Source organism: Haliotis rubra, unplaced genomic scaffold (assembly GCF_003918875.1).
Source record: "Haliotis rubra isolate DU_JTF1 unplaced genomic scaffold, ASM391887v1 Scf258, whole genome shotgun sequence".
Classification (NCBI taxonomy): domain Eukaryota; kingdom Metazoa; phylum Mollusca; class Gastropoda; order Lepetellida; family Haliotidae; genus Haliotis; species Haliotis rubra.
Window position 1 is genome coordinate 889,589 of NW_025766647.1, and position 26,199 is coordinate 915,787.

The following is a 26,199-nucleotide window of genomic DNA, read 5'->3' on the forward strand; positions in this document are numbered from 1 at the left end:
GACACCCTTGTCACAGCGACTGACGGGATCGGGGGGTCGGGCTCGCTGACTTGGTTAACACATGTCATCAGTTCCCAGTTGTGCAGATCGATGCTCATGCTGTTGATCACTGGAATGTCTGGTCCAGACTCGATTATTGACAGACTGCCGCCATATAGCTGGAATATTGGTAAGTGCGGTGTAAAACTAAACTCACTCACTCACCCCTTCTCACATGGTCATACGGACCATGGTGGATCTTGAGGGTTCTGATCATGCTGCATTGGACCTTAGGACTGAATCTGTGAACCATCTCGCAAACAAACTGGCAGTACTGGAAGTTTTGTTTGCAGACCCAGTGCCTCCTTTACTGTTCCAAGGTGTTATCAGAAGTACCAATAACTGGAAATTCTTTAGTCCATCATTACAATTAATACAGCAGCATGAAGGATTCTCAAGTGTTAACACTACCACCATCACAGTTGTAATTGGCCGATCAAGTAGCATTTAGTCACTGAGGTGTTATTCTAAGAATGGTTATTATTGTTGATAATGTTCAAGATTCAGTCCTGTAGAGGAATGTGCACATAGTTCATATACCCTCTCCAGTGCTCCACAACTTGACAGAGACATCCTTACTTGGAATCCTAAATGCAGGGTTGGCACCTCTAGCAGTGGGGACAAGGAAATGGCGCACATCCACACGGATCAGACATACACTCCCAGTTTTGTTGGTGATCCTGTCAGCTGTAGAACTGCTTGCTTTGACAGTCCTTTGGTCAGCAGTCGTACTGGTCCACAATCAGTTCCAATCTATCCTGGAGCAACATAGCTATATGTTGGGCTACATCACAGCTATCTAGGTCAGGTGGTTCTTGGCTCTGTCAACAACCCTGGTCCACATACAGCACCCTGTAACAGTGTCATACTGCAGTCTGCTATAGGTGCTCAATCTGTATGTCCAAGAATCGGATTAGCTCTTACATCTTCAACTGGAAGTCACCTCACGGAGTAGACAATATTCAAAGTCACTACAATCTCTATCCTCGACTGAATTGCTTCATAGTTATTCATGCTTATGAATATTTACTCTCTTATTCCTGTTTGAATGAGTGCAGTATCAGCCTCTTTGTAGATGTATGACAGTTGGCTGTGTGTGCCCACTTTCAAGCTGTGGTATAAACACACTATGTGAGATTGGATAAGTTTATACATTTAAGAAATTCTAGTAAATTCTTGGTTTACACCCACCTAGTCAACCCAATCTCTGATTCCAAGCCAATTTTACACAAAGAAGACAATGACTGAAATGGGGAGGGGCAGGGTTCACTTGGAGCTGCTGCATGCTTGTGGAAGGGTCCAACATGAATGGGTTGTGTTGTGATATGGTGTTTTGAGGTCAAAAACATGAAAGATAAATTTTGTTTCCATTCAGTGTTGAGAACAGATAGCAGAATGAATTATGTGAAACAGAATAAGTCATTAACATATCAAATTTGTTAGAAATTCATAATTTTTATTATGCCTTACGCCTCCCTGTTGTTTGAGCAGATTTACATCTGACCGTTTTTTATTTTATTATGCCTCTCCAGATAAAGCAATTCGCCACAGAGCGTATGCCTTGAGAGACACAGCCCAGGCAATCATTGAAGCTGAACTTGATCCTGAGTTTGAAAAAGTCTGTCACAGTATAGCTCAGAGTCGAAAGAGAAGAGGTGAGTTTGAAAATTGTTTCTAAAGTGTATAGCAAGAGCACAAGTATTGAACAACATATCACCAAAGGCTTGTGCACAAGGAATGGAACCCCTGAAAAGTAACTTGAAACCCCCCCCCCATTTATACCTGCATTCGTTTAATATGGTGATCAGTGACAGGAAAACAAAAGTTAATTTTCCATGTTATCCTGAGTTGACCTTCCCTTTTTAGTTTGTTGTTTTATTGCCTGTTATAAGAGGTCATGGAACTTGGTCAGGGTACAGTAGATGAACCCTGCTTGTACATTCATCATAATGTTGTACAGATAAGTACAGTAGATGAACCCTGCTTGTACATTCATCATAATGTTGTACAGATAAGTACAGTTAACTAATATGTAAGAAAGTAAGTGTAATGAATGAGTCCTGATAGATTCGAACAAAAACACTAATTGATGACAAGTTTGCAATTTATGAGATTAACCTTTAGCCTCCTGAATTGGCTTCACTCTGAAACCTGTTTGAATAATTTGAATTTAATTTCAGTCTCTCTATATCATATACCAAGATCATTTGTTTCATACTGTTACTGGCAGGTGCAGTGAAACGTTGCTTTGAAAAAAAGAAGAAGTTAAAATCCACAATAATTTGTATTTGTTTTTGTTTTTGTTTTCCTGTGATGTAAGTGCACTTCCTAACACTTCTGTTGTAGGTGTAGTGAAAGAAGCCTTTACACCAGCCTTCTACTTTACCAGACCTTTACACAAGCAAGGCGATCAGCAACAACAGCAGCAGCAACCTCCATCTGCCAGCCAGGACCCAGCAGCTCCTGGTGTACGGCACAGTCGCAGGGTGAAGGGCTTGGTTGCTGAACATCTACCTGCCCTAGAAATGGTGGAAAAACAGTGGCAGGAAGTGAAACGTGTGGGCAGGACTTCCCAGAAGGACTCTCCATCCCCCTCATCTCCCAAATATAAAAAGAACAGTCCCAGTTCAAGGCAGCATCAAGATACACACAATAGTGCAGCACCAAATTCAGCCTCAAAGACTCCATATTCAGGGAAAAAGGCAAAGCCTAAAAAGAAATGTATTTGGGCAGTAACCAAGCGACGGAAAAAGCGAGGTGCTGCAGCAAAGAAACAGAATAGTTCTAATGTGACTACTGATGCTTCAGGTCTTTATGTGGACAATGAGGAAGAGGTCAGTGATGATTCTGACAGTGAGATTATCATTGCTGAGAGCCCTTGTAGGAGAGAAAATGACTCTGGGTCTAAACTGTGCCAACCAACCTCCTCAGGGAAAGAAACACCTGCATCTAATTTTATGACATGCAAAAAATCTCCTACCTCAAGATGTCTCGAACTGATGCCTGGTCATGACAGTGGAGTTGGCAGCTCTGTTGATTCAAATGGAGACTCGGTAGACAGTGTTGATCATGCTAAGGAAAAAGATGGAAAGGTATGCTGGTCTGGATATGAACATTTGTGTCACAGATGCGTACAAGTAATATGCCACTCATTTGTTTCAGGTAGAAAATTCAAATTTTGTTCAAAGCTTCTGAACAGAGAGCTGTTAATTTTAACTGAAATACAACCTTATATATTTTCCTTTATAAAGGTAGTACCCAGTAGCGGATATTTGATACCATGTTTCAGGTTGCAAGAATCATTTTGAGAATCTGCTTGTTTCTTCCACTTCTATTGATTTGTAAAATGGTTTTGAAGCAGGAAACGCTTCATGAGTGATATTTTGTGTTCCTGTGAATGGCCTTCTGCGTATCTCTTGTATGGTATCAAAACATGAATCTTGGATCCTTGAGTTGGACCTTTTCTACGTTCCCCCTTCTGTACCAGATTGTTGTGTTTCAGCTGTTAGAACATTCCTCAGGGGCAACAGACATGGTCAGAAATGATGACGATGAATCTCAGGATCAAGGTCAGTAAATGCCACTGCTGGGATTCCTTGGCCGAGTAGGTGCCCAGTACTAAATGCTTGACATAATAGCTGACTGAGAAGTGGCTAATGGCATGAATGGTTGATTCTGTGTTGGTGTATTCCGGCAGAGTTACCCTATCTGTACTATGTAAGAACTGACATAAATATGTTTTGCATTTATGGGTGCATTAATATATATATCAATGGAATCACCATGTTTTATCTGTGGAGATTGATTTCGGTTTCAGAATCTACTCTGAAATGTTGCCTCAGTCGTACTAAAGAAGGTCATTTTGTGTGTGTGTGAACATGTAATTGTCAACCAACATCTAAAGGCTGCTCGGAGAACCCTGAAACCTACACTCACTCACTGAGAACACTTGTTTAATGTGGAAGCAATTGGCGTTGGTCACTGTTCAGTATATATTACACAACAATCATTGTTGGTTGTCATCAAGAAAACAAAGCTAATTGATGATTACTGTCATTGTTGACTTACTGAAAACCATTTCAGGAGTCTTGCTGCACTTGTTAATGACTTGCTGACCAACCGTGTGATCAATCTTACTGCATTTGTGAATGACTAATTTCATTTTATGTTGTTTTGGTGTAACAGAATCGCAGAGGAAGTTCCGCTCAACAAAATCGCGCCTTCAGACACAGCAGCAACAGCGAGCACTGGAACTCCTGGAGGAAAGTTTACCACCGCTCGTCTTTGACCTACCTCGCCTACAACGATTACTTGATAAAGTAGTAATTGTTACTGACAATTACTGTCTTGAACGACTGGAGAAGCTGTACAGTGTCTTCAGTCAGTGCATCTACAGACACAGGAAAGATTATGACAAGACTGAGCTTTCTGAGGTACGTCATCTTTAATCCGTGTGCTGAATTGAAATAATGTCCAAGGGAATTACAGGGCAGCATGAATAGCTCCATGTGAGATGTCAGGGATGCATCATACATTATATTTGTACTCCCAACATGTGATATTTACCACTCCATAAAATACTAGAAATTTTGACATATTTTTATTTCATCAAGCTACCTTTGGATACAGCATATACCAGAGCTGCTAATCCAGGCCATTATTTTATGTTGGTAATGATTTTACCCCCAAACTTTCAACAGTATTTCAACCAATAGTTTGTGCATGTGACTTTTTGATATTATTACCACCACAGTGCTGGTGATTCTATGGTGTGAACATCATAATAAACACTTCTGTCCTTCAGAAAGATCTCTGGATTTTCTCCCCCACCAGGTATTCTTAGTGGCAACAGATTTGCAAACATGTTTACAGAAGCTTTTACACCATGAACATATGGAATCCTTTGTGTGAATTTATCATCATAGAACATGGCACATCATTTGTGAGCTAGAGTTGGTATCACATCGTGTAGAGCTAGTTGGTATCACATCATTGTGTAGAGCTAGTTGGTATCACATCGCTGTGTAGAGCTAGTTGGTATCACTATCATTGTATCACATCATTGTGTAGAGCTAGTTGGTATCACATCATTGTGTAGAGCTAGTTGGTATCACATCATTGTGTAGAGCTAGTTGGTATCACATCGTTGTGTAGAGCTAGTTGGTATCACATCATTGTGTAGAGCTAGTTGGTATCACATCATTTGTAGAGCTATCACATCATTGTGTAGAGCTAGTTGGTATCACATCATTGTGTAGAGCTAGTTGGTATCACATCATTTGGTATCACATCATCATCATGTGTAGAGCTAGTTGGTATTACATCGCTTGTGTAGAGCTAGTTGGTATCACATCATTGTGTGTGTGTAGAGAGCTAGTTGGTATCACATCACATCATTGTGTAGAGCTAGTTGTATCACATCGTAGAGCTAGTTGGTATCACATCATTGTGTAGAGCTAGTTGGTATCACATCATTGTGTAGAGCTAGTTGGTATCACATCATTGTGTAGAGCTAGTTGGTATCACATCATTGTGTAGAGCTAGTTGGTATCACATTGTGTAGAGCTAGTTGGTATCACATCATTGTGTAGAGCTAGTTGGTATCACATCGTGTGTAGAGCTAGTTGGTATCACATCGTTGTGTAGAGCTAGTTGGTATCACATCGTTGTGTAGAGCTAGTTGGTATCACATCGTTGTGTAGAGCTAGTTGGTATCACATCATTGTGTAGAGCTAGTTGGTATCACATCATTGTGTAGAGCTAGTTGGTATCACATCGTTGTGTAGAGCTAGTTCAAGCTTTTCCTTGTTGGCAACCTCATTTGTGTCTGTTGAATAAATAGAGATTATTAACCAAGTGTGTTTCCGTGTTATTAGTATCATATATTAGGAATACAAATTGTATTATGTGAGCCTTTGGTGAGCATAGTACATAATTTATATTCCTAATATATGATATTAATGATATGGAAACACACGAGGTTGATAATCTCTTTATCATATAATGTCATTCTTAAAATTACTCTAAAAAAGAAGCAAATTGTACGTGAATTTTTATGTGAAGAGAATCAAGCCTTCGCATAAGAATACTTAGCGGTACACCAAGATGAAGGTCGTTCATGATGGCGGCATATGGTTGTGACTAGTCGCTAATACAGTGTAAACATAACTCATGCCTAAAAAAAACAACTTTCTGTCTAAAAGAACAACAATTGCACCGATAACACCCTCCATTAGATGATAAATGTGTTTATTTATTGTTTTTTTACATTCATGAAAATGTCCATAATGAGATAAAGTTAATGTATGACCACTGCATATGCACATTTCTTTTTCTTTTAAGGAACTTGAGAGCAAGTTGGACTACCACTCCAAGCAATGGCCCTCAAGTGTGTAAACATCAGAGCTCGAACCTGTGTGTGTGTACGTGTGTGTGTGTGCGTGCATGCATATATGTATGTTTGTATGCTTGTATGCAAGGTTGTGTAAATGGGATTACAAGTGTGCATGTCAGTGGTATGTTTGTTTTGTGCTCAAATATGCAAGTGCCTCAAACCCAGGTAAAAATCAGGTCAACTTTACAAAGTCGAGAATACTTTCAGGAGAGGTTTATACACATTTCAATTCCATACTGACTTTTGTATGAATGCAGCTCAACCGTGCCAATACCAACGACCATTTGAAGTATAAATACCTCATATCAGGTCAAGGACATAATAAGTGCAGCATAATCATCGTTCATCTGCATGATGTGGACCAACCATACTCCCTCGGCGGCCTCGTCTCCACCAACATCTCGGAGTGACTTACTACCTGTTTGTATCATAGCATCATATTTATTAGGTCCTATTTATTGTGTACAGTGTCACTAGGCTATCATGTGTATTGCCAATTCTCTCTAGGGCCAAACATTTAGGCACCAATGTTTTAATCTGATTATTGATGTTTTTACTAGACTGATTTAAAATGACGAGAAAAAAATACCTTGAATCATGTATTGGTTAATGTATGAGGTTTTAGTGATGGATATGTATGTATATGATATTATAATGAAACATGCTGATTTCATGGGAAAACAGTGAAGAATATGAAAACTTTGTTTTAAGGCATTTATTTGAAACATACCCTTGTCAGTATTAGATTTGTGCTGATTCATTCTGTTAAGAATTAGAATTTAATAGTTTCTAGAGAAGAAGTACCATTGTGAAAGGTTACTGACATTGCTGTATTTGCTCTTTAGATTTTTAGATCTGGGTTAACTGAGAGCCACATTGTTGCAGTGTGAGTTAACTAGGATGTCATCATTGGCACATGGGGCTAAACAGCGCTGAGATTACTTTGTGCAACCCTGTTTGGTTGTGTCCAGCAATTCTCTGTTTGCTGTCTCCTTTCAATGTCATCGGAAAACATGCTTCAGTTGATGAAACCCCAAACTGCTGTGTACAGGATTTTTTACTTTAATATTTCTCAGGCTTAAAAGGTAAATTTATATTTATTTTGGCTGTTTACATTATTTATTGTAGACGTTATATAATGATTATCTTATGCTACTGAATATTGTGATCTCATCTCTGTTTCCATGTAAGTCTTTGTCACTTGTAAATCTGATTGCACGTGTGTAGTATGCTATGAAAGATATGCTTTCAGTTGTTGATACATGTGTAGAAAGTTGTTAACAAGTTAAACATTGTCACCAAAATTGCATATAGGGGAAAATGTTTTTATGAATCAGAAGTTTGGGAGTTTAGTTTAATAATGGTTGGGTTTTTTTCAAATCATGATTGATTGCAATTGATGAATATGTCAAAACATGGCATCTGTATTTTTGGCATATTTATGTTTTGTTGTCACTATGAAGAATGAAGTTCCACTGTTTCGTCCTTAAAATGCTTAGAAGGACATAATGGTGAAGATATAAACATATATGTAGGTTATTAAGACAATCACTCCCCATATTTTCTAATGTCTATTTTTGAACTGTGGAATGTTTTTTGATGTATATATTGATATATTTAACATATTGATCAAACTATCCTATACTGGCCTGAAATTAGTTGGTATTACTTTGATATGAGAGTTAGCAGTTTTCTGCAGTTTAGTGAAATGATCAAAGGTGAAAGATTTCTGAAAGGTTTGTTTCAGTATCACTTTAGGTAATCCAGTTAAACCATGTGAGTACTTATCATTTTGTGAAGTTCCATTCCATAGTTTTGAGTGGGTAATTGAAAGAATTGATCAGCCTCTAGTTTAGAGATTTCCTGATAGAAACAACTGCAAATATGACATTAAGTAATTCAGGAATATAATTTTAACAAATGTACGACCAATGTTAATGTATGCTACTCCAAAATAGTTAATGAAAAGCCGCACCTTTCATATTACTGTGTTTACTATACATCGAGTACGGCATGACAGTGGGACATAGTAATGTGAAAGAATCACATGTTCTTCAACATTATTCTGAGTAGTGTACTTGACTTTTCCTCTCTGTCTGCACGTTGAAGTGGGGTGCAAGAACAACTGATGGTTGAACCCAACACTGGTCCATCGCACTTGCTGTCTTATGTATGTTCTGAAGTGACTTCATCTCAGGATCTCCAGATGGCAGGAAACTGATTCGACATTCCATGTAGTTGAGTGAGTCTGCCCCACTTCAAATGTACAGATCTTAGACAATGTTGTATGTCTACATCGGTTACGAGTAGCTTCTGCATATGTGTAAACAAAGGAAGTGGTCTTTAAAAGTTTCTGTTGGGTATGATCTAACTGTTTTTGCAATGTCTAGTCCATGTCCGTTTAACACGTCATCATTCTCAAGTAACTGGTTTTCATTTTCACATGTTAATCGTTAACACAATGCAAATTCCATGAAACTCAGCTACTTGTTTCAACACTGCCAGACTTTTCTATTGATATTTCATTACTGAATACATGCATTGACTTATGTTTATATATGAAGTCGAGTGATGCCAAGGGACCTTGGATTAGATCAGTTACAGAAACTGACCCTCATAGAACATGAATGTTTTCCTGACATTAACTGTTCTTCACTATGCCAAGTGTTAATTGTGTAAATCAATGTAGCATTTGAAGTTGGGGGTTAAGTAGTGAAAGCAGTAAATCAAATGTATGTTTTTCGACAGGTTTTATTCTTTTTACTTACACTCTTGTGTGACTTATTTGTAGAGGTGACATTTCGGCCTATTTTATTTTCGCATGTATGTTATGTCAGTACTGAAAAACGAATTGGAAGATACATGTAACAATTTTTCTGTCAGAGAAACATAGCACTAGATTGAGTTTCTTGTTTTAATCCTTAAATAACCAGTTATTTTGTCCAGTATTGGTTTGTATGTAATGTAAGGTGATGTTTGTTTAGGACATCTGTGTAATATGTAGGTGTGAGACACAGTGCTACCATCAGCCGATTGAAGTGTAGGTGCTATGAGATTGACATGCTTGATACTTGGACAAGGGTCAACTGCTTGGTTTACTGGGTGCTCTTGCATCAAACGTGCTGAAAATGTAGATGAGGAAAAATTGGATGATGACTGCTAGTTTGTGTTTTTCAGTGAGTGAACATTCATTTGGAGTGAGCCAGATGTCACTATAGGGACATGGCAACAGCAAACATCTCAAGACCGAGATCAGCGTCTTGCATTTGGCAGCCTGCAGTAACAAAATGGCTCCTACTTTTCTCAGGCAATAACATTGTAACATCTGTGTGTTGATGTAAAGGTACATGGCAAACTAACATGTGATATTTGTCATAGGGCTTTATTGGACTGGTCATATTCATGTTGACAACAGAGCTTGTATGAAATCAACTGCCAGCATCATCTCATGGTTGTTTGTCTTCCACGCCATGCACACATCACTCTGTATAGGGCAAATACTCATGGACACAACTCCTCCAGTCATGAAACCCGATGGGCCCCGATCTCTTCCTGCCCCATTATCCACTGTAAGTCACACAGCCATGTCAACAACAGTGCTGACCTTTCAGTGAAAACACTTGCATGCTATGCAAATGTTTTCATTTATTTTAGAGTAAGAACATTTTCATATGTTCAATATATTTATTGTTGCATTTTGTACATACTTGTATTTGTATATTAAACTATTTTACCAACCAGTAATATAAAGGCTGTAATTGCTTGTCTTTAAAGGCACTATATCACACCACACTTCTTTCAATAGTACTATCAGCCCTCAGGGAAGCTGCTATATAACTGATTAAATTACAATATTAAACTAAAAAGTTACATTAAATCGACTCTGTACAGACCGAACATTATTTCAAGCGAACCCCATAGAGTCATGTCCCTTGGAGCACTCTTTACACAACTTGTGATTGAAACCAGTTTTTTCAATGTATGGAGAAACTGTAATGTTCAGAAGTGTTTGGGCTACTAACGTCCCTGTATTCAAGGGGCAGTGGGGTAGCCAAAAGCAGCCTTCACACGGCAAACTTAAGTTGACAACACATGTTGTGGAAATTTAAAAAGTCAAACTCGCATTTTCACACATCAAACACATGTCTCTATCGGTGGGGGTCACATGGCGATTTCGTCAACTCCAATTGGTTGTTTCTGAACGACACAAGTTTGATGGAAAAGTTGGTGAGAATAGAGACCGATCCTATTTCTCGACAACAGTTTGACAACTCTGTAATTGGTATTGGTGGTGAGTTGTTGGAATGTTCACACACTCAAACTTTAGTTTGCCGTGTGAAGGCCGCTTAATGGTTAAAGCATGAGCTGGTTGAGCCCCAACATGGGTACAATGTGTGAAGCCCATTTCTGGTGTCCCCCTGCTGTGATATTGCCAAAGTGACGTGTTGAACACTATTAAAATTATTGTGACAGGCATTGAAATGAGTAGCTACAGTATTACAATATAATACTATCAGTGTCTTGCTTGCATTCAGAATGACCTTCATATAGTCAAAACCTTTTTAGATTTGGGGCCCACCAAACAAATGATTTTGATATCATCTGAGTTATGCCTCAAACCAATTTTGTTTAGAATATGACTTCAGAGATAGATCTGACACTAATGTTTCAGTAAGGAGAATGAAATTCTGCCTAAATCCTATGCCATTACCTACTGGTGTAGTGGGCTGCACACTGACACAATGTTTGAGAAAAAAAGGGTATGGTCAGAGGTATAAATACTTTAATATACACTCGAACAAAATCAACAATTCTTTTATCCAAACTGATGATTGTGTTACACAGCACAAAGTCTCCCGTCTGATGTACACACCTTGTTATGTCATTGGTGTTGTATACATGTCTCTTCTGGTAGCACTTTCCACAAAACTGAGCAGAAATATCAAAATATGTCATAGTCGACGACCATCCAATGTAACAGTAGAAACAGCATGAATTCACAGTATTTACACAGCTCAATCTGTGGAGGAGCTGTACAGTCAGTGATGAATGATGGATCATAGCGGTATATACAGAAACAAGCTGTAGTACTCTATTTAGTTGGGTACCTTTCAACGACCATGGCATGACCCTGAAACAAAGAAGTGAAATAAAAGTTTCTAAAATTAAATCTTTGGAGATTGGAATATGATAAATAATAGTTAAGTCTACATGCAATGTATATTCGACACTATTTCGAGTAGGTCCTAGTTTTATAACTTATCAGACAAGAAGCCTTCACATGGCTTTGGACCAGTGGATAAATCATAATATTTAGGAGATAAACATCACGTGTTGGCCAATTTCCGGGTGTTATTGGGTATTTGAAACACAGGAATTCATTTGGAACCGACCCGGAAATTGGCCAACACGTGATGTCTATTGACATTGTAAACACAAAAGTACACCAAGAGGCCCACATGGGTTTTACTGACTGCACTCGTTGACATTGAGTACAGGCACAGCAGTGAAGTGTCATCAACTGGCTGTTTCGGCTGGTTCCCATGGTAGCATCTGGAACTGCTCATTTGTGACGTCATTCCGACTTTATGTCACAATATGATTTGAATGACGTCACCACTGCTGATAACTCAACAATACAATTGTGTGCGATGTTTGTACGTGTTTTGCAAAAATTTTCCAGGAATCTAATACCATTCGATCATGTTTTTTAACCAATCAGATTAAAGAACACGGTGACTTTTTGTTTACAATCTACAATGTTTCCAGCTTGAGTAATCACACAGTGTTAATTCTACAATATTACCAGCTTGAGTAATCACAGTGATATTCTACAATGTTACCAGCTTGAGTAATCACACAGTGATATTCTACAATGTTACCAGCTTCAGTAATCACACAGTGATATCACAGGATCTACAATGTTACCAGCTTCAGTAATCACACAGTAATATTCTACAATGTTACCAGCTTCAGTAATCACAGTGATATTCTACAATGTTACCAGCTTCAGTAATCACAGTAATATTCTACAATGTTACCAGCTTGAGTAATCAGTGATATTCTACAATGTTACCAGCTTGAGTAATCACACAGTAATATTCTACAATGTTACCAGCTTCAGTAATCACAGTGATATTCTACAATGTTACCAGCTTCAGTAATCACACAGTAATATTCTACAATGTTACCAGCTTCAGTAATCACAGGGATATTCTACAATGTTACCAGCTTCAGTAATCACAGTAATATTCTACAATGTTACCAGCTTGAGTAATCAGTGATATTCTACAATGTTACCAGCTTCAGTAATCACACAGTAATATTCTACAATGTTACCAGCTTCAGTAATCACAGTGATATTCTACAATGTTACCAGCTTCAGTAATCACACAGTAATATTCTACAATGTTACCAGCTTCAGTAATCAGTGATATTCTACAATGTTACCAGCTTCAGTAATCACACAGTAATATTCTACAATGTTACCAGCTTCAGTAATCAGTGATATTCTACAATGTTACCAGCTTCAGTAATCACACAGTAATATTCTACAATGTTACCAGCTTGAGTAATCAGTGATATTCTACAATGTTACCAGCTTGAGTAATCACACAGTAATATTCTACAATGTTACCAGCTTAGGTAATCACAGTAATATTCTACAATGTTCCCAGCTTGAGTAATCAGTGATATTCTACAATGTTACCAGCTTCAGTAATCACAGTAATATTCTACAATGTTACCAGAAGCAGTAATCAGTGATATTCTACAATGTTACCAGCTTCAGTACTCACAGTAATATTCTACAATGTTACCATCTTCAGTAATCACACAGTGATATTATGAGTTGTTGACTGGTCTCGAGGGGGACATAGGCTGATGGGACCAGTGAAAGTATTTATCTTACCGAACACCTAAACTGTAATTTTGAACTGTGTCGGATCATAGTATGGAGTACCAGACGACAAGAACAACAAATTTTGAGTTATCTCCCTTCCAATCGAATTTGCAGTCACAAAATATCGGTAATTTCCGTACATCATACGTGATTCAATGTTATTTGCGATAAAGAATTACTACCACGAAGTACCAAATGAGTTGGCATTCTCAGCGGGGTACATAGAAAATGTTTCTTGCTTGTTAGCGGAGTACATTGAAAATAATAGAAGAGCGCTCAGCTAATCAGAAAACGACATTTATGTGTGAGGCAAGATAATCTACAATGTTACTAGTATTTATGTGTGAGGCAAGATAATCTACAATGTTACTAGTGCGTGTGGTGCCTCCATGGGGGTCAACTGATCTTTGTGCATACTGACCAGTCCTCCTGCTGCACATGCTGCAACAACAGCGTACTGTCCATCCTCGGCCTCCAGACGATTGGCTGCTGTTGTCACCAGCCTTACTCCAGTGGCTCCAAACGGATGGCCCAGGGAAAGTGAGCCCCCCCACAAGTTCAGCTTCTCCATGGGCGGGGCTCCAAACTGCACAAATCAACATTAGTGTAGGTAGGTAATAGTAATAAAAAAGTAACTGTTTTTGATTTGGTTGTCAACATTGTGAAACTTCATTAACATATTGTCTTGATAAATGGAACAATAGAAATGAAAGTTTCTCCACACCAGTTAACCAGAAACCAGGGCAGCATATTTCAGGTTGTACTGAAGTCACGCAACCCCGGCACTGCAGCATATTTCAGGTTGTACTGAAGTCACGCAACCCCGGCACTGCAGCATATTTCAGGTTGTACTGAAGTCACGCAACCCCGGCACTGCAGCATATTTCAGGTTGTACTGAAGTCACGCAACCCTGGCACTGCAGCATATTTCAGGTTGTACTGAAGTCACGCAACCCCGGCACTGCAGCATATTTCAGGTTGTACTGAAGTCACTGCAGCATATTTCAGGTTGTACCCCGCAACCCGGCACTGCAGCATATTTCAGGTTGTACTGAAGTCACGCAACCCTGGCACTGCAGCATATTTCAGGTTGTACTGAAGTCACGCAACCCGGCACTGCAGCATATTTCAGGTTGTACTGAAGTGCAGCATATTTCAGCATATTTCAGGTTGTACTGAAGTCACGCAACCCTGGCACTGCAGCATATTTCAGGTTGTACTGAAGTCACGCCTGGCACTGCAGCATATTTCAGGTTGTACTGAAGTCACGCAAACCCTGGCACTGCAGCATATTTCAGGTTGTACTGAAGTCACGCAACCCCGGCACTGCAGCATATTTCAGGTTGTACTGAAGTCCGCAACCCCGGCACTGCAGCATGACTGAAGTCACGCAACCCTGGCACTGCAGCATATTTCAGGTTGTACTGAAGCACTGCAGCATATTTCAGGTTGTACTGAAGTCACGCAACCTCGGCACTGCAGCATATTTCAGGTTGTACTGAAGTCACGCAACCTGCACTGCAGCATATTTCAGGTTGTACTGAAGTCAACGCAACCCCCCGGCACTGCAGCATATTTCAGGTTGCAGCATATTTCAGGTTGTACTGAAGTCACGCAACCCCTGGCACTGCAGCATATTTCAGGTTGTACTGAAGTCACGCAACCCTGGCACTGCAGCATATTTCAGGTTGTACTGAAGTCACGCAACCCCGGCACTGCAGCATATTTCAGGTTGTACTGAAGTCACGCAACCCCGGCACTGCAGCATATTTCAGGTTGTACTGAAGTCACGCTGAACCCCCGGCACTGCAGCATATTTCAGGTTGTACTGAAGTCACGCGCAACCCGGCACTGCAGCATATTTCAGGTTGTACTGAAGTCACGCAACCCCACTGCAGCATATTTCAGGTTGTACTGAAGTCACGCAACCCCGGCACTGCAGCATATTTCAGGTTGTACTGAAGTCACGCAACCCCGGCACTGCAGCATATTTCAGGTTGTACTGAAGTCACGCAACCCCACTGCAGCATATTTCAGGTTGTACTGAAGTCACGCAACCCGGCACTGCAGCATATTTCAGGTTGTACTGAAGTCACGCAACCCTGGCACTGCAGCATATTTCAGGTTGTACTGAAGTCACGCAACCCCGGCACTGCAGCATATTTCAGGTTGTACTGAAGTCACGCAACCCCGGCACTGCAGCATATTTCAGGTTGTACTGAAGTCACGCAACCCGGCACTGCAGCATATTTCAGGTTGTACTGAAGTCACGCAACCCTGGGCATATTTCAGGTTGTACTGAAGTCATATTTCAGGTTGTACTGAAGTCACGCAACCCTGGCACTGCAGCATATTTCAGGTTGTACTGAAGTCACGCAACCCTGGCACTGCAGCATATTTCAGGTTGTACTGAAGTCACGCAACCCGGCACTGCAGCATATTTCAGGTTGTACTGAAGTCACGCAACCCCGGCACTGCAGCATATTTCAGGTTGTACTGAAGTCACGCAACCCCACTGCAGCATTACTTACTGTATGAGAATCACAATCAACTGCTCACCTTCGCTGATCTGTTCATGTACGACTTGCAGAAGAAGTCAGAGTCCAGAGCCTTGAGGTTTGCCATTATTTGCCCCTGCAAATAGGGTACAACTGATAAAGGGAGGTAAACCAGTAAATCGAGGTACAACTGGAAGACGGGGTTAAACTGATAATGGGAGAGGCCACTATAAATGTGTTAAATGTAGCTGGCTACCATGCATGTGTTAAATGGGAGCGGCCACCATGCACGTGTCACATGGGAGTGGGCACCATGCACGTGTCACATGGGAGTGGCCACCATGCACATGTCACATGGGAGTGGGCACCATGCACGTGTCACATGGGAGCGGGCACCATGCACGTGTCACATGGGAGTGGGCACCATGCACGTGTCACATGGGAGTGGGCACCATGCACGTGTCACATGGGAGGGGCCACCATGCCGTCACATGGGGATGGGGAAGTGGCCACCAATACTGCGTCATGCATGCGTGTCACATGGGAGTGGCCACCATGCACGCGTGTCACATGGGAGCGGGCACCATGCACGTGTCACATGGGAGCCGCCACCATGCCGCGTGTCACATGGGAGTGGCCACCATGCACGCGTGTCACATGGGAGTGGCCACCATGCACGCATGGTCATGGGCCACCATGCATGTCACATGGGAAGTGTCCACCATGCACGTGTCACATGAAAGTGACCTCCATGTTGACAAAAGTCTGACATGTAAATGGTGACCATGAGAGTGACCTCCATGTTTGTGCCATGTAAGTGGTGACATGACAGTGACCTCCATGTGAGTGCCATGTGAGGGTGACATGAGAGTGACCTCCATGTGAGGTGAGGTGAGGTGAGGTGAAATTGGGTTTAACGTCGTGCTTGAGAATATGTCGCTCATATGACTACGTGCATGCGTGTGTATGTGTATGTGTGGCTGCTTGTACTAGCCCAGACTGAAGCTGGTTTTATAGTGCTAGCCCACTGAGATACCATGCCACAGTGAAGCATGAATACCCCACTCAGACACATTATACTGACTCCGAGCCGACGAGTCCTTGTTGTACCCATTAATGCCGAGCGCCAGGCAGGGACCAACAAGTACCATATTTAAATGTCTTTTGGTATGACGCGGTCGGGGATCGAACCCGCGACTTTCCTCTCTCCGGGCGGACGCTCTAACCACTACACCACGGAGGTGGTCGACCTCCATGTGAGTGTCATGTAAGTGGTGACATGACAGTGACCTCCATGTGAGTGCCATGGAAGTGGTGACATGACAGTGACCTCCATGTGAGTGCAATATAAGTGGTGACATGACAGTTACCTCCATATGTGTGCCATGTAAGTTGTGACATGACAGTGACCTCCATATTCGTGCCATCTAAGTGGTCACATGACAGTGACCTCCATATTTGTGCCATGTAAGTAATTACATGACAGTGACCTCCATATGTGTGCCATGTAAGTAGTGATATGACAGTGACCTCCATGTTTGTGCCATGTAAGTAGTGACATGACAGTGACCTCCATGTGAGTGCCATGTAAGTGGTGACATGACAGTGACCTCCATGTGAGTGCCATGTAAGTGGTGACATGACAGTGACCTCCATGTGTGTGTAATGTACGCTGTGACATGACCGTGACCTCCATGTTTGTGCCATGCACGTTGTGACATGACAGTGACCTCCATATGTGTGCCATGTAAGTGATGACATGACAGTGACCTCCATGTGAGTGCCATGCAAGTAGTGACATGACAGTGACCTCCATATGTGTGCCATGTAAGTAGTGACATGAGAGTGACCTCCATGTGAGTGTCATGTAAGAGGTGCCATGAGAGTGACCTCCATGTGAGTGTCATGTAAGAAGTGACATGACAGTGACCTCCATGTGAGTGTCATGTAAGAGGTGCCATGAGAGGACCTCCATGTGAGTGTCATGTAAGAAGTGACATGACAGTGACCTCCATGTGAGTGCCATGACAGTGACCTCCATATGTGTGCCATGTAAGTAGTGACATGACAGTGACCTCCATGTTTGTGCCATGTAAGTAATGACATGACAGTGACCTCCATGTTTGTGCAATGTAAGTGGTCACATGACAGTGACCTCCATATGTGTGCCATGACAGTGATCTCCATGTTTATGCCATGTAAGTGGTGACATGACAGTGACCTCCATATGTGTGCCATGTAAGTGGTGACATGACAGTGACCTCCATATGTGTGCCATGTAATGACATGACAGTGACCTCCATATGTGTGCCATGTAAATGGTGACATGACAGTGACCTCCATATGTGTGCCATGTAAGTGGTGCCATGACAGTGACCTCCATAAGTGTGCCATGTAAGTAGTGACATGACAGTGACCTCCATGTGAGTGCCATGTAAGTAGTGACATGACAGTGACCTCCATGTGAGTGTCATGTAAGAGGTGCCATGAGTGTGACCATGTGAGCTCCATTCAAGTGGTGATGTGAGTAACAAGGGGACATACTGCAAATGCTTCATGGTACTCGAAGACGCTGATGTCAGAGAGAGTGAGTCCAGCCTTCTCCACAATTCTTGGTGTAGCGTATGCTGGGCTGTTGAAAAGGAAACAGATGTTCAATGGAACCCCAACACACAGGATTGGTTATGCTGTAACAATCCTATCATCAAAACATGGCAACAGTCTGTTTTGGGTGAATGATAACAAAACAAGTGTTTATCTTCAAAAAGTCTTTGTGAATTCTGAGGAGGCATCTTCTAGTAATCTACACAATCCAATTCATTCCACCTTACATAAAGTAAAATGAATATTTCAATTCAACAAATGACGTGCACTCAAGAGACTCAATCCCAGCAGCGGGCAACCTTTCTCACCAGTGAGTATGACCTATCTCATCAGCATGTGTTACATACACGACTAGACTGAAGCGTGTGACCTACCCCAGCAGTGTGTGACCTACCCCAGCAGCGTGTGACCTACCCCAGCAGGGTGTGACCTACCCCAGCAGGGTGTGACCTACCCCAGCAGCGTGTGACCTACCCCAGCAGAGTGAGACCTACCCCAGCAGGGTCTGACCTACCCCAGCAGAGTTAGACCTACCCCAGCAGTGTGTGACCTACCCCAGCAGTGTGTGACCTACCCCAGCAGTGTGTGACCTACCCCAGCAGCGTGGACCTACCCCAGCAGAGTTAGACCTACCCCAGCAGCGGATACCTACCCCAGCAGGGTCTGACCTACCCCAGCAGTGTGTGACCTACCCCAGCAGCGTGTGACCTACCCCAGCAGAGTGAGACCTACCCCTGATTTGGGTTGTGAGGGGTTTTGATGCTTCACCTTGATAAGCCTGCCCACAACTGCAGTGGACGTGGTATACTGTTCCTTGTGGCTGTTGCTTAGTCTGTCTCACAGTCCCTGAACCACATTAATTTCCCTACTGCCAAGCCCTCTCTGCAGTGCTAAAGCCCTAAATAAAGCAAGTCTAGATTTCCTCAGGTTCAGGGTCTGTTAACATCTGCAAGAAAACTAACTCACTTTGGGGGTCGGATTACAAAGTAAACATATCTAACTACCATGGCTGGCCGGACCAACATCCTCACCAGTTGTCTGGAATCTTGCCTCACATTTTCATCTGTCAACTCTTAATTAACAAGCACATTGGGTGACATGAAGCTATAGTGGAGGCCTTGTGCACAGTTTCTGGTCTTGAAGAGACAAATCAGCAAAGTCTTGGGGAAAGGTTCCTCCTGAATGTAATGTTGTAAAAAGTATTGTTTCATTGTCCGACTTGGGTCCACACATAGCAGCCCAATTGTAAATGCGGTTAAGGATTTAATTGTAATTAAAACAAGGGTTATTTTTCTTATTCCTGATATAAGATTTTTGCTCAACAGTAAAACATATGGCAGGGACCTAGCACTCATGAAGAGTGAGTGAGTGAGTGAGTTTTGGTTTACACCGCATTCAGTAATGTTCCATAAATGGCGGCGGTCTGTAAATAGGTCGAGTCTGGACCAGACAATCCAGTGGTCAACAGCATGAGCATCTACGCAATTGGGATACGATGATGTGTCAACCAAGTCAGCAAGCCTGACCACCCGACCCCGTTAGTCGCCTTCTCATGAAGAACCAAATTCAAAAGGCACAGCATCTCGGAATTAAATCTGTTTACCTTCGTGATGTGATTGAGGCATGCAAGGTGAAATCTAGTGAGGATGAAGTAGTATCTAGAAATACCCAGAACATCTTCAAGCATAAGACAGACGCTGGCCCCATTGAACAGTTTGTTTAAAAAAAGGTGGTTATCTATATCCTCTTCGCATATATACAAATGGAAACTTTTGAAGTTGGAGATAAGTTCAAATTCATAAATAATTTTGTTGGTGTTCCTCACAAATCTTGAACTTGGTCATCTAGTGTCCAAGTGACATTGTGGGCTGCAAGTTTCCCAACAGTAAAATGTTAAGCAGTAGGGGCACTTGACCAGCCCACATGAGGTGATGACAGCATGGAGATAGGACAGGGCTTAACAGGAGGGCCAATAAATATGCCTTTCACTTATAGCGTTATCTGATGGTTGTATGATGTGACTTCTAATTGGTAATGACCCCAGCACGTGTAGCCCCAATGCAGATGTTCTTAGTCTCTGAATCTCTGGTCTCCCTAGGGCTCCTTTTCAATATAAATGGGCTTGTTTGTTACTATCAAAATTATATATATTCAGAGACTAAGCCTTAGTCTAGCTGTTGCTGTGTGACCTATCCTAACAGCACGTGTGATCAGCCCTAACAGTAAGTGACCTATCCTAACAGCATGTGTGATCGGCCCTAACAGTAAGTGACCTATCCTAACAGCATGTGTGATCGGCTTTCTCCTCAGACATGATGAGACAGGCAGAGGCTCCATCTGTCTGTTGGGCACAAAGAATGTCAAGTTCTTACCATTTTTCTTTGACTGGCAAATGAGGAGTTGTAGAAAAATGTGTTCGGTTTGACTTTAGCTGAATAACTATGGGGTACTGAGGTTATCTTTATCTGAATCACTATGGGGTACTGAGGTTATCTTTATCTGAATCACTATGGGGTACTGAGGTTATCTTTATCTGAATCACTATGGAGCACAGAGGTTATCTTTATCTGAAACCTTATGGGTACTGGCGTTATCTTTATCTGACTCACTATAGGGTACTGACGTTATCTTTATCTGAATCACTATGGGGTACTGAGGTTATCTTTATCTGAATCACTATGGAGCACAGAGGTTATCTTTATCTGAAACCTTATGGGGTACTGGCGTTATCTTTATCTGAATCACTATGGGGTACTGAGGTTATCTTTATCTGAATCACTATGGGGTACTGAGGTTATCTTTATCTGAATCACTATGGGGTACTGAGGTTATCTTTATCTGAATCACTATGGGGTACTGAGGGTTATCTTTATCTGAATCACTATGGGGTACTGAGGTTATCTTTATCTGAATCACTATGGAGCACAGAGGTTATCTTTATCTGAAACCTTATAGGGTACTGGCGTTATCTTTATCTGAATCACTATGGGGTACTGACGTTATCTTTATCTGAATCACTATGGGGTACTGAGGTTATCTTTATCTGAATCACTATGGAGCACAGAGGTTATCTTTATCTGAAACCTTATGGGGTACTGGCGTTATCTTTATCTGAATCACTATGGGGTACTGAGGTTATCTTTATCTGAATCACTATGGGGTACTGAGGTTATCTTTATCTGACTCACTATGGGGTACTGAGGTTATCTTTATCTGAATCACTATGGGGTACTGAGGTTATCTTTATCTGAATACTTATGGAGCACAGAGGTTATATTTATGTGAATCACTATGGGGTACTGAGGTTATCTTTATCTGAATCACTATGGGGTACTGAGGTTATCTTTATCTGAATCACTATGGGGTACTGAGGTTATCTTTATCTGAATCACTATGGGGTACTGAGGTTATCTTTATCTGAATACTTATGGAGCACAGAGGTTATATTTATGTGAATCACTATGGGGTACTGAGGTTATCTTTATCTGAATCACTATGGGGTACTGAGGTTATCTTTATCTGAATCACTATGGAGCACAGAGGTTATCTTTATCTGAAACCTTATAGGGTACTGGCGTTATCTTTATCTGACTCACTATAGGGTACTGACGTTACCTTTATCTGAATCACTATGGGGTACTGAGGTTATCTTTATCTGAATCACTATGCAGCACAGAGGTTATCTTTATCTGAAACCTTATGGGGTACTGGCGTTATCTTTATCTGAATCACTATGGGGTACTGAGGTTATCTTTATCTGAATCACTATGGGGTACTGAGGTTATCTTTATCTGACTCACTATGGGGTACTGAGGTTATCTTTATCTGAATCACTATGGGGTACTGAGGTTATCTTTATCTGAATCACTATGGGGTACTGAGGTTATCTTTATCTGACTCACTATGGGGTACTGACCGTCATCTTTATCTGAATCACTATGGGGTACTGAGGTTATCTTTATCTGAATCACTATGGAGCACAGAGGTTATCTTTATCTGAATCACTATAGGGTACTGACGTTACCTTTATCCGAATCACTATGGGGTACTGAGGTTATCTTTATCTGAATCACTATGGAGCACAGAGGTTATCTTTATCTGAATCACTTTGGGTACTGGCGTTATCTTTATCCGAATCACTATGGGGTACTGAGGTTATCTTTATCTGAATCACTATGGAGCACAGAGGTTATCTTTATCTGAATCACTTTGGGTACTGGCGTTATCTTTATCTGAATCACTATGGGGTACTGAGGTTATCTTTATCTGAATCACTATGGAGAGGAGTACCAGTAAGGACAAGAACAGCCAACCATTAAAATATTTTTTTCATGGTAACTATGGATACAGGAAGCCTAATAAGGTGGACTAGTTCATGATCACTATGGATACAGGAAGCCTAATTAGGTGGACTAGTTCACGATCACTATGGATACAGGAAGCCTAATTAGGTGGACTAGTTCACGATCACTATGGATACAGTGGGCCTAATTAGGTGGACTAGTTCATGATCACTATGGATACAGGAAGCCTAATTAGGTGGACTAGTTCACGATCACTATGGATACAGGAAGCCTAATTAGGTGGACTAGTTCATGATCACTATGGATACAGTGGGCCTAATTAGGTGGATTAGTTCACCGTCACTATGGATACAGGAAGCCTAATTAGGTGGACTAGTTCATGATCACTATGGATACAGTGGGCCTAATTAGGTGGACTAGTTCACGATCACTATGGATACAGTGGGCCTAATTAGGTGGATTAGTTCACAATCACTATGCATACAGGAAGCCTAATTAGGTGGACTAGTTCACGATCATTATGGATACAGTGGGCCTAATTAGGTGGACTAGTTCATGATCACTATGGATACAGTGGGCCTAATTAGGTGGACTAGTTCATGATCACTATGGATACAGTGGGCCTAATTAGGTGGACTAGTTCACGATCACTATGGATACAGTGGGCCTAATTAGGTGGACTAGTTCATGATCACTATGGATACAGTGGGCCTAATTAGGTGGACTAGTTCACGATCACTATGGATACAGTGGGCCTAATTAGGTGGATTGTTCATGATCACTATGGATACAGTGGGCCTAACTAGGTGGACTAGTTCACGATCACTATGGATACAGGAAGCCTAATTAGGTGGATTAGTTCATGATCACTATGGATATAGTGGGCCTAATTAGGTGGACTAGTTCACGATCACTATGGATACAGGAAGCACAGGATCACTATGGATACAGTGGGCCTAATTAGGTGGATTAGTTCATGATCACTATGGATACAGGAAGCCTAATTAGGTGGATTAGTTCATGATCACTATGGATACAGGAAGCCTAATTAGGTGGACTAGTTCACAATCACTATGGATACAGGAAGCCTAATTAGGTGGACTAGTTCACGATCACTATGGATACAGGAAGCCTAATTAGGTGGACTAGTTCATGATCACTATGGATACAGTGGGCCTAATTAGGTGGATTAGTTCACGATCACTTTGGATACAGGAAGCCTAATTAGGTGGATTAGTTCACGATCACTATGGATACAGGAAGCCTAATTAGGTGGGCTTATTACTTACGACTTGGTCAACTTACCAGAAATGATGCATTAGCTGCTGTGATTGTACCATGTGGCTTGATAAATGCTGCACGAAGTTTTCCCATGTCCTGGATGGATGACGGACGGATACCGTTGTCCTTGTCAACTGGTGCAGAAACACCTGAGTGGAGAACACATGATCATAATAAACCAGCAGAAACACCTGAGTGGAGGACACGTGATCATAATAATCCAGTAGAAACACCTGAGCTGGAGGACACGTGATCATAATAAACCAGCAGAAACACCTGAGTGGAGGACACGTGATCATAATAAACCAGCAGAAACACCTGAGTGGAGGACACGTGATCATAATAAACCAGCAGAAACACCTGAGTGGAGGACACATGATCATAATAAACCAGGAGAAATCACCAGTAGAAACACCTGAGTGGAGGACACATGATCATAATAAACCAGCAGAAACACCTGAGTGGAGGACACATGATCATAATAAACCAGCAGAAACACACCTGAGTGGAGGACACATGATCATAATAAACCAGCAGAAACACCTGAGTGGAGGACATAATGCAGAAACACCTGATCATAATAAATAAACCAGCAGAAACACCTGAGTGGAGGACACATGATCATAATAAACCAGCAGAAACACCTGAGTGGAGGACACATGATCATAATAAACCAGCAGAAACACCTGAGTGGAGGACACATGTGATCATAATAAACCAGCAGAAACACCTGAGTGGAGGACATGTGATCATAATAAACCAGCAGAAACACCTGAGTGGAGGACACGTGATCATAATAAACCAGCAGAAACACCTGAGTGGAGGACACCATAATAAACCAGCAGAAACACCTGAGTGGAGGACACGTGATAAACATAATATCAAAACCAGCAGAAACACCTGAGTGGAGGACATGTGATCATAATAAACCAGCAGAAACACCTGAGTGGAGGACACGTGATCATAATAAACCAGTAGAAACACCTGAGTGGAGGACACGTGATCATAATAAACCAGCAGAAACACCTGAGTGGAGGACACGTGATCATAATAAACCAGGAGAAACACCTGAGTGGAGGACACGTGATCATAATAAACCAGCAGAAACACCTGAGTGGAGGACATGTGATCATAATAAACCAGCAGAAACACCTGAGTGGAGGACATATGATCATAATAAACCAGCAGAAACACCTGAGTGGAGGATCATATGGATCATAATAAACCAGCAGAAACACCTGAGAGTGGAGGACATGTGATCATAATAAACCAGCAGAAACACCTGAGTGGAGGACCACGTGATCATAATAAACCAGCAGAAACACCTGAGTGGAGGACACGTGATCATAATAAACCAGCAGAAACACCTGAGTGGAGGACATCATAATAAATCAGCAGAAAAACCAGTGGAGGACACGTGATCATAATAAACCAGCAGAAACACCTGAGTGGAGGACATGTGATCATAATAAACCAGCAGAAACACCTGAGTGGAGGACACATGATCATAATAAACCAGCAGAAACACCTGAGTGGAGGACACATCATAATAAACCAGCAGAAACACCTGAGTGGAGGACACGTGATCATAATAAACCAGCAGAAACACCTGAGTGGAGGACACGTGATCATAATAAACCAGCAGAAACACCTGAGTGGAGGACACCAGCAGAAACACCTGATCATAATAAACCAGCAGAAACACCTGAGTGGAGGACACGTGATCATAATAAACCAGCAGAAACACCTGAGTGGAGGACACGTGATCATAATAAACCAGCAGAAACACCTGAGTGGAGGACACGTGATCATAATAAACCAGCAGAAACACCTGAGTGGAGGACACATGATCATAATAAACCAGCAGAAACACCAGAGTGGAGAAACACCTAAACCAGCAGAAACACCTGAGTGGAGGACATGTGATCATAATAAACCAGCAGAAACACCTGAGTGGAGGACATGTGATCATAATAAACCAGCAGAAACACCTGAGTGGAGGACACATGATCATAATAAACCAGCAGAAACACCTGTGGGTAATGATGGATAGGTGATGATAGACTACCAAACTGTCAGCAGCACCTACCTGGAACCTTGTATGTCAGCTTGTCAGTGAGCAGTCCTTTGTCGGATGCAGCCTTGGCTAAAGTGTGTGACCTCACAGCGAACTCATCC

General features: G+C 41.7%; 2 protein-coding genes across 2 annotated transcripts in view; one reads left to right on the forward strand and one right to left on the reverse strand.

The window, feature by feature from the left end:
- The window catches only part of LOC124279899 (ATPase family AAA domain-containing protein 2-like), a 62,655-nt gene extending 52,478 nt beyond the window's left edge, over positions 1–10,177 (forward strand). The window contains 5 exon segments of the mRNA XM_046715779.1: positions 1,572–1,694; positions 2,386–3,131; positions 3,542–3,608; positions 4,225–4,472; positions 6,382–10,177. Of these exon segments, the coding sequence (XP_046571735.1) occupies positions 1,572–1,694; positions 2,386–3,131; positions 3,542–3,608; positions 4,225–4,472; positions 6,382–6,435 (1,238 nt within the window). The 3' untranslated portion in view covers positions 6,436–10,177.
- A 1,022-nt stretch (positions 10,178–11,199) lies between these two features.
- LOC124279912 (trifunctional enzyme subunit beta, mitochondrial-like) overlaps positions 11,200–26,199 on the reverse strand; it is a 33,193-nt gene continuing 18,193 nt past the window's right edge. Inside the window, exons 8-15 of the mRNA XM_046715793.1 lie at positions 26,111–26,198; positions 24,046–24,170; positions 20,720–20,777; positions 19,050–19,065; positions 18,377–18,464; positions 15,894–15,968; positions 13,756–13,920; positions 11,200–11,564 (exon numbers count right to left, since the gene is read on the reverse strand). Coding sequence (XP_046571749.1) covers positions 11,526–11,564; positions 13,756–13,920; positions 15,894–15,968; positions 18,377–18,464; positions 19,050–19,065; positions 20,720–20,777; positions 24,046–24,170; positions 26,111–26,198 — 654 coding nt within the window. The 3' untranslated portion in view covers positions 11,200–11,525. The remainder of the gene's footprint in view (positions 11,565–13,755; positions 13,921–15,893; positions 15,969–18,376; positions 18,465–19,049; positions 19,066–20,719; positions 20,778–24,045; positions 24,171–26,110; position 26,199) is intronic.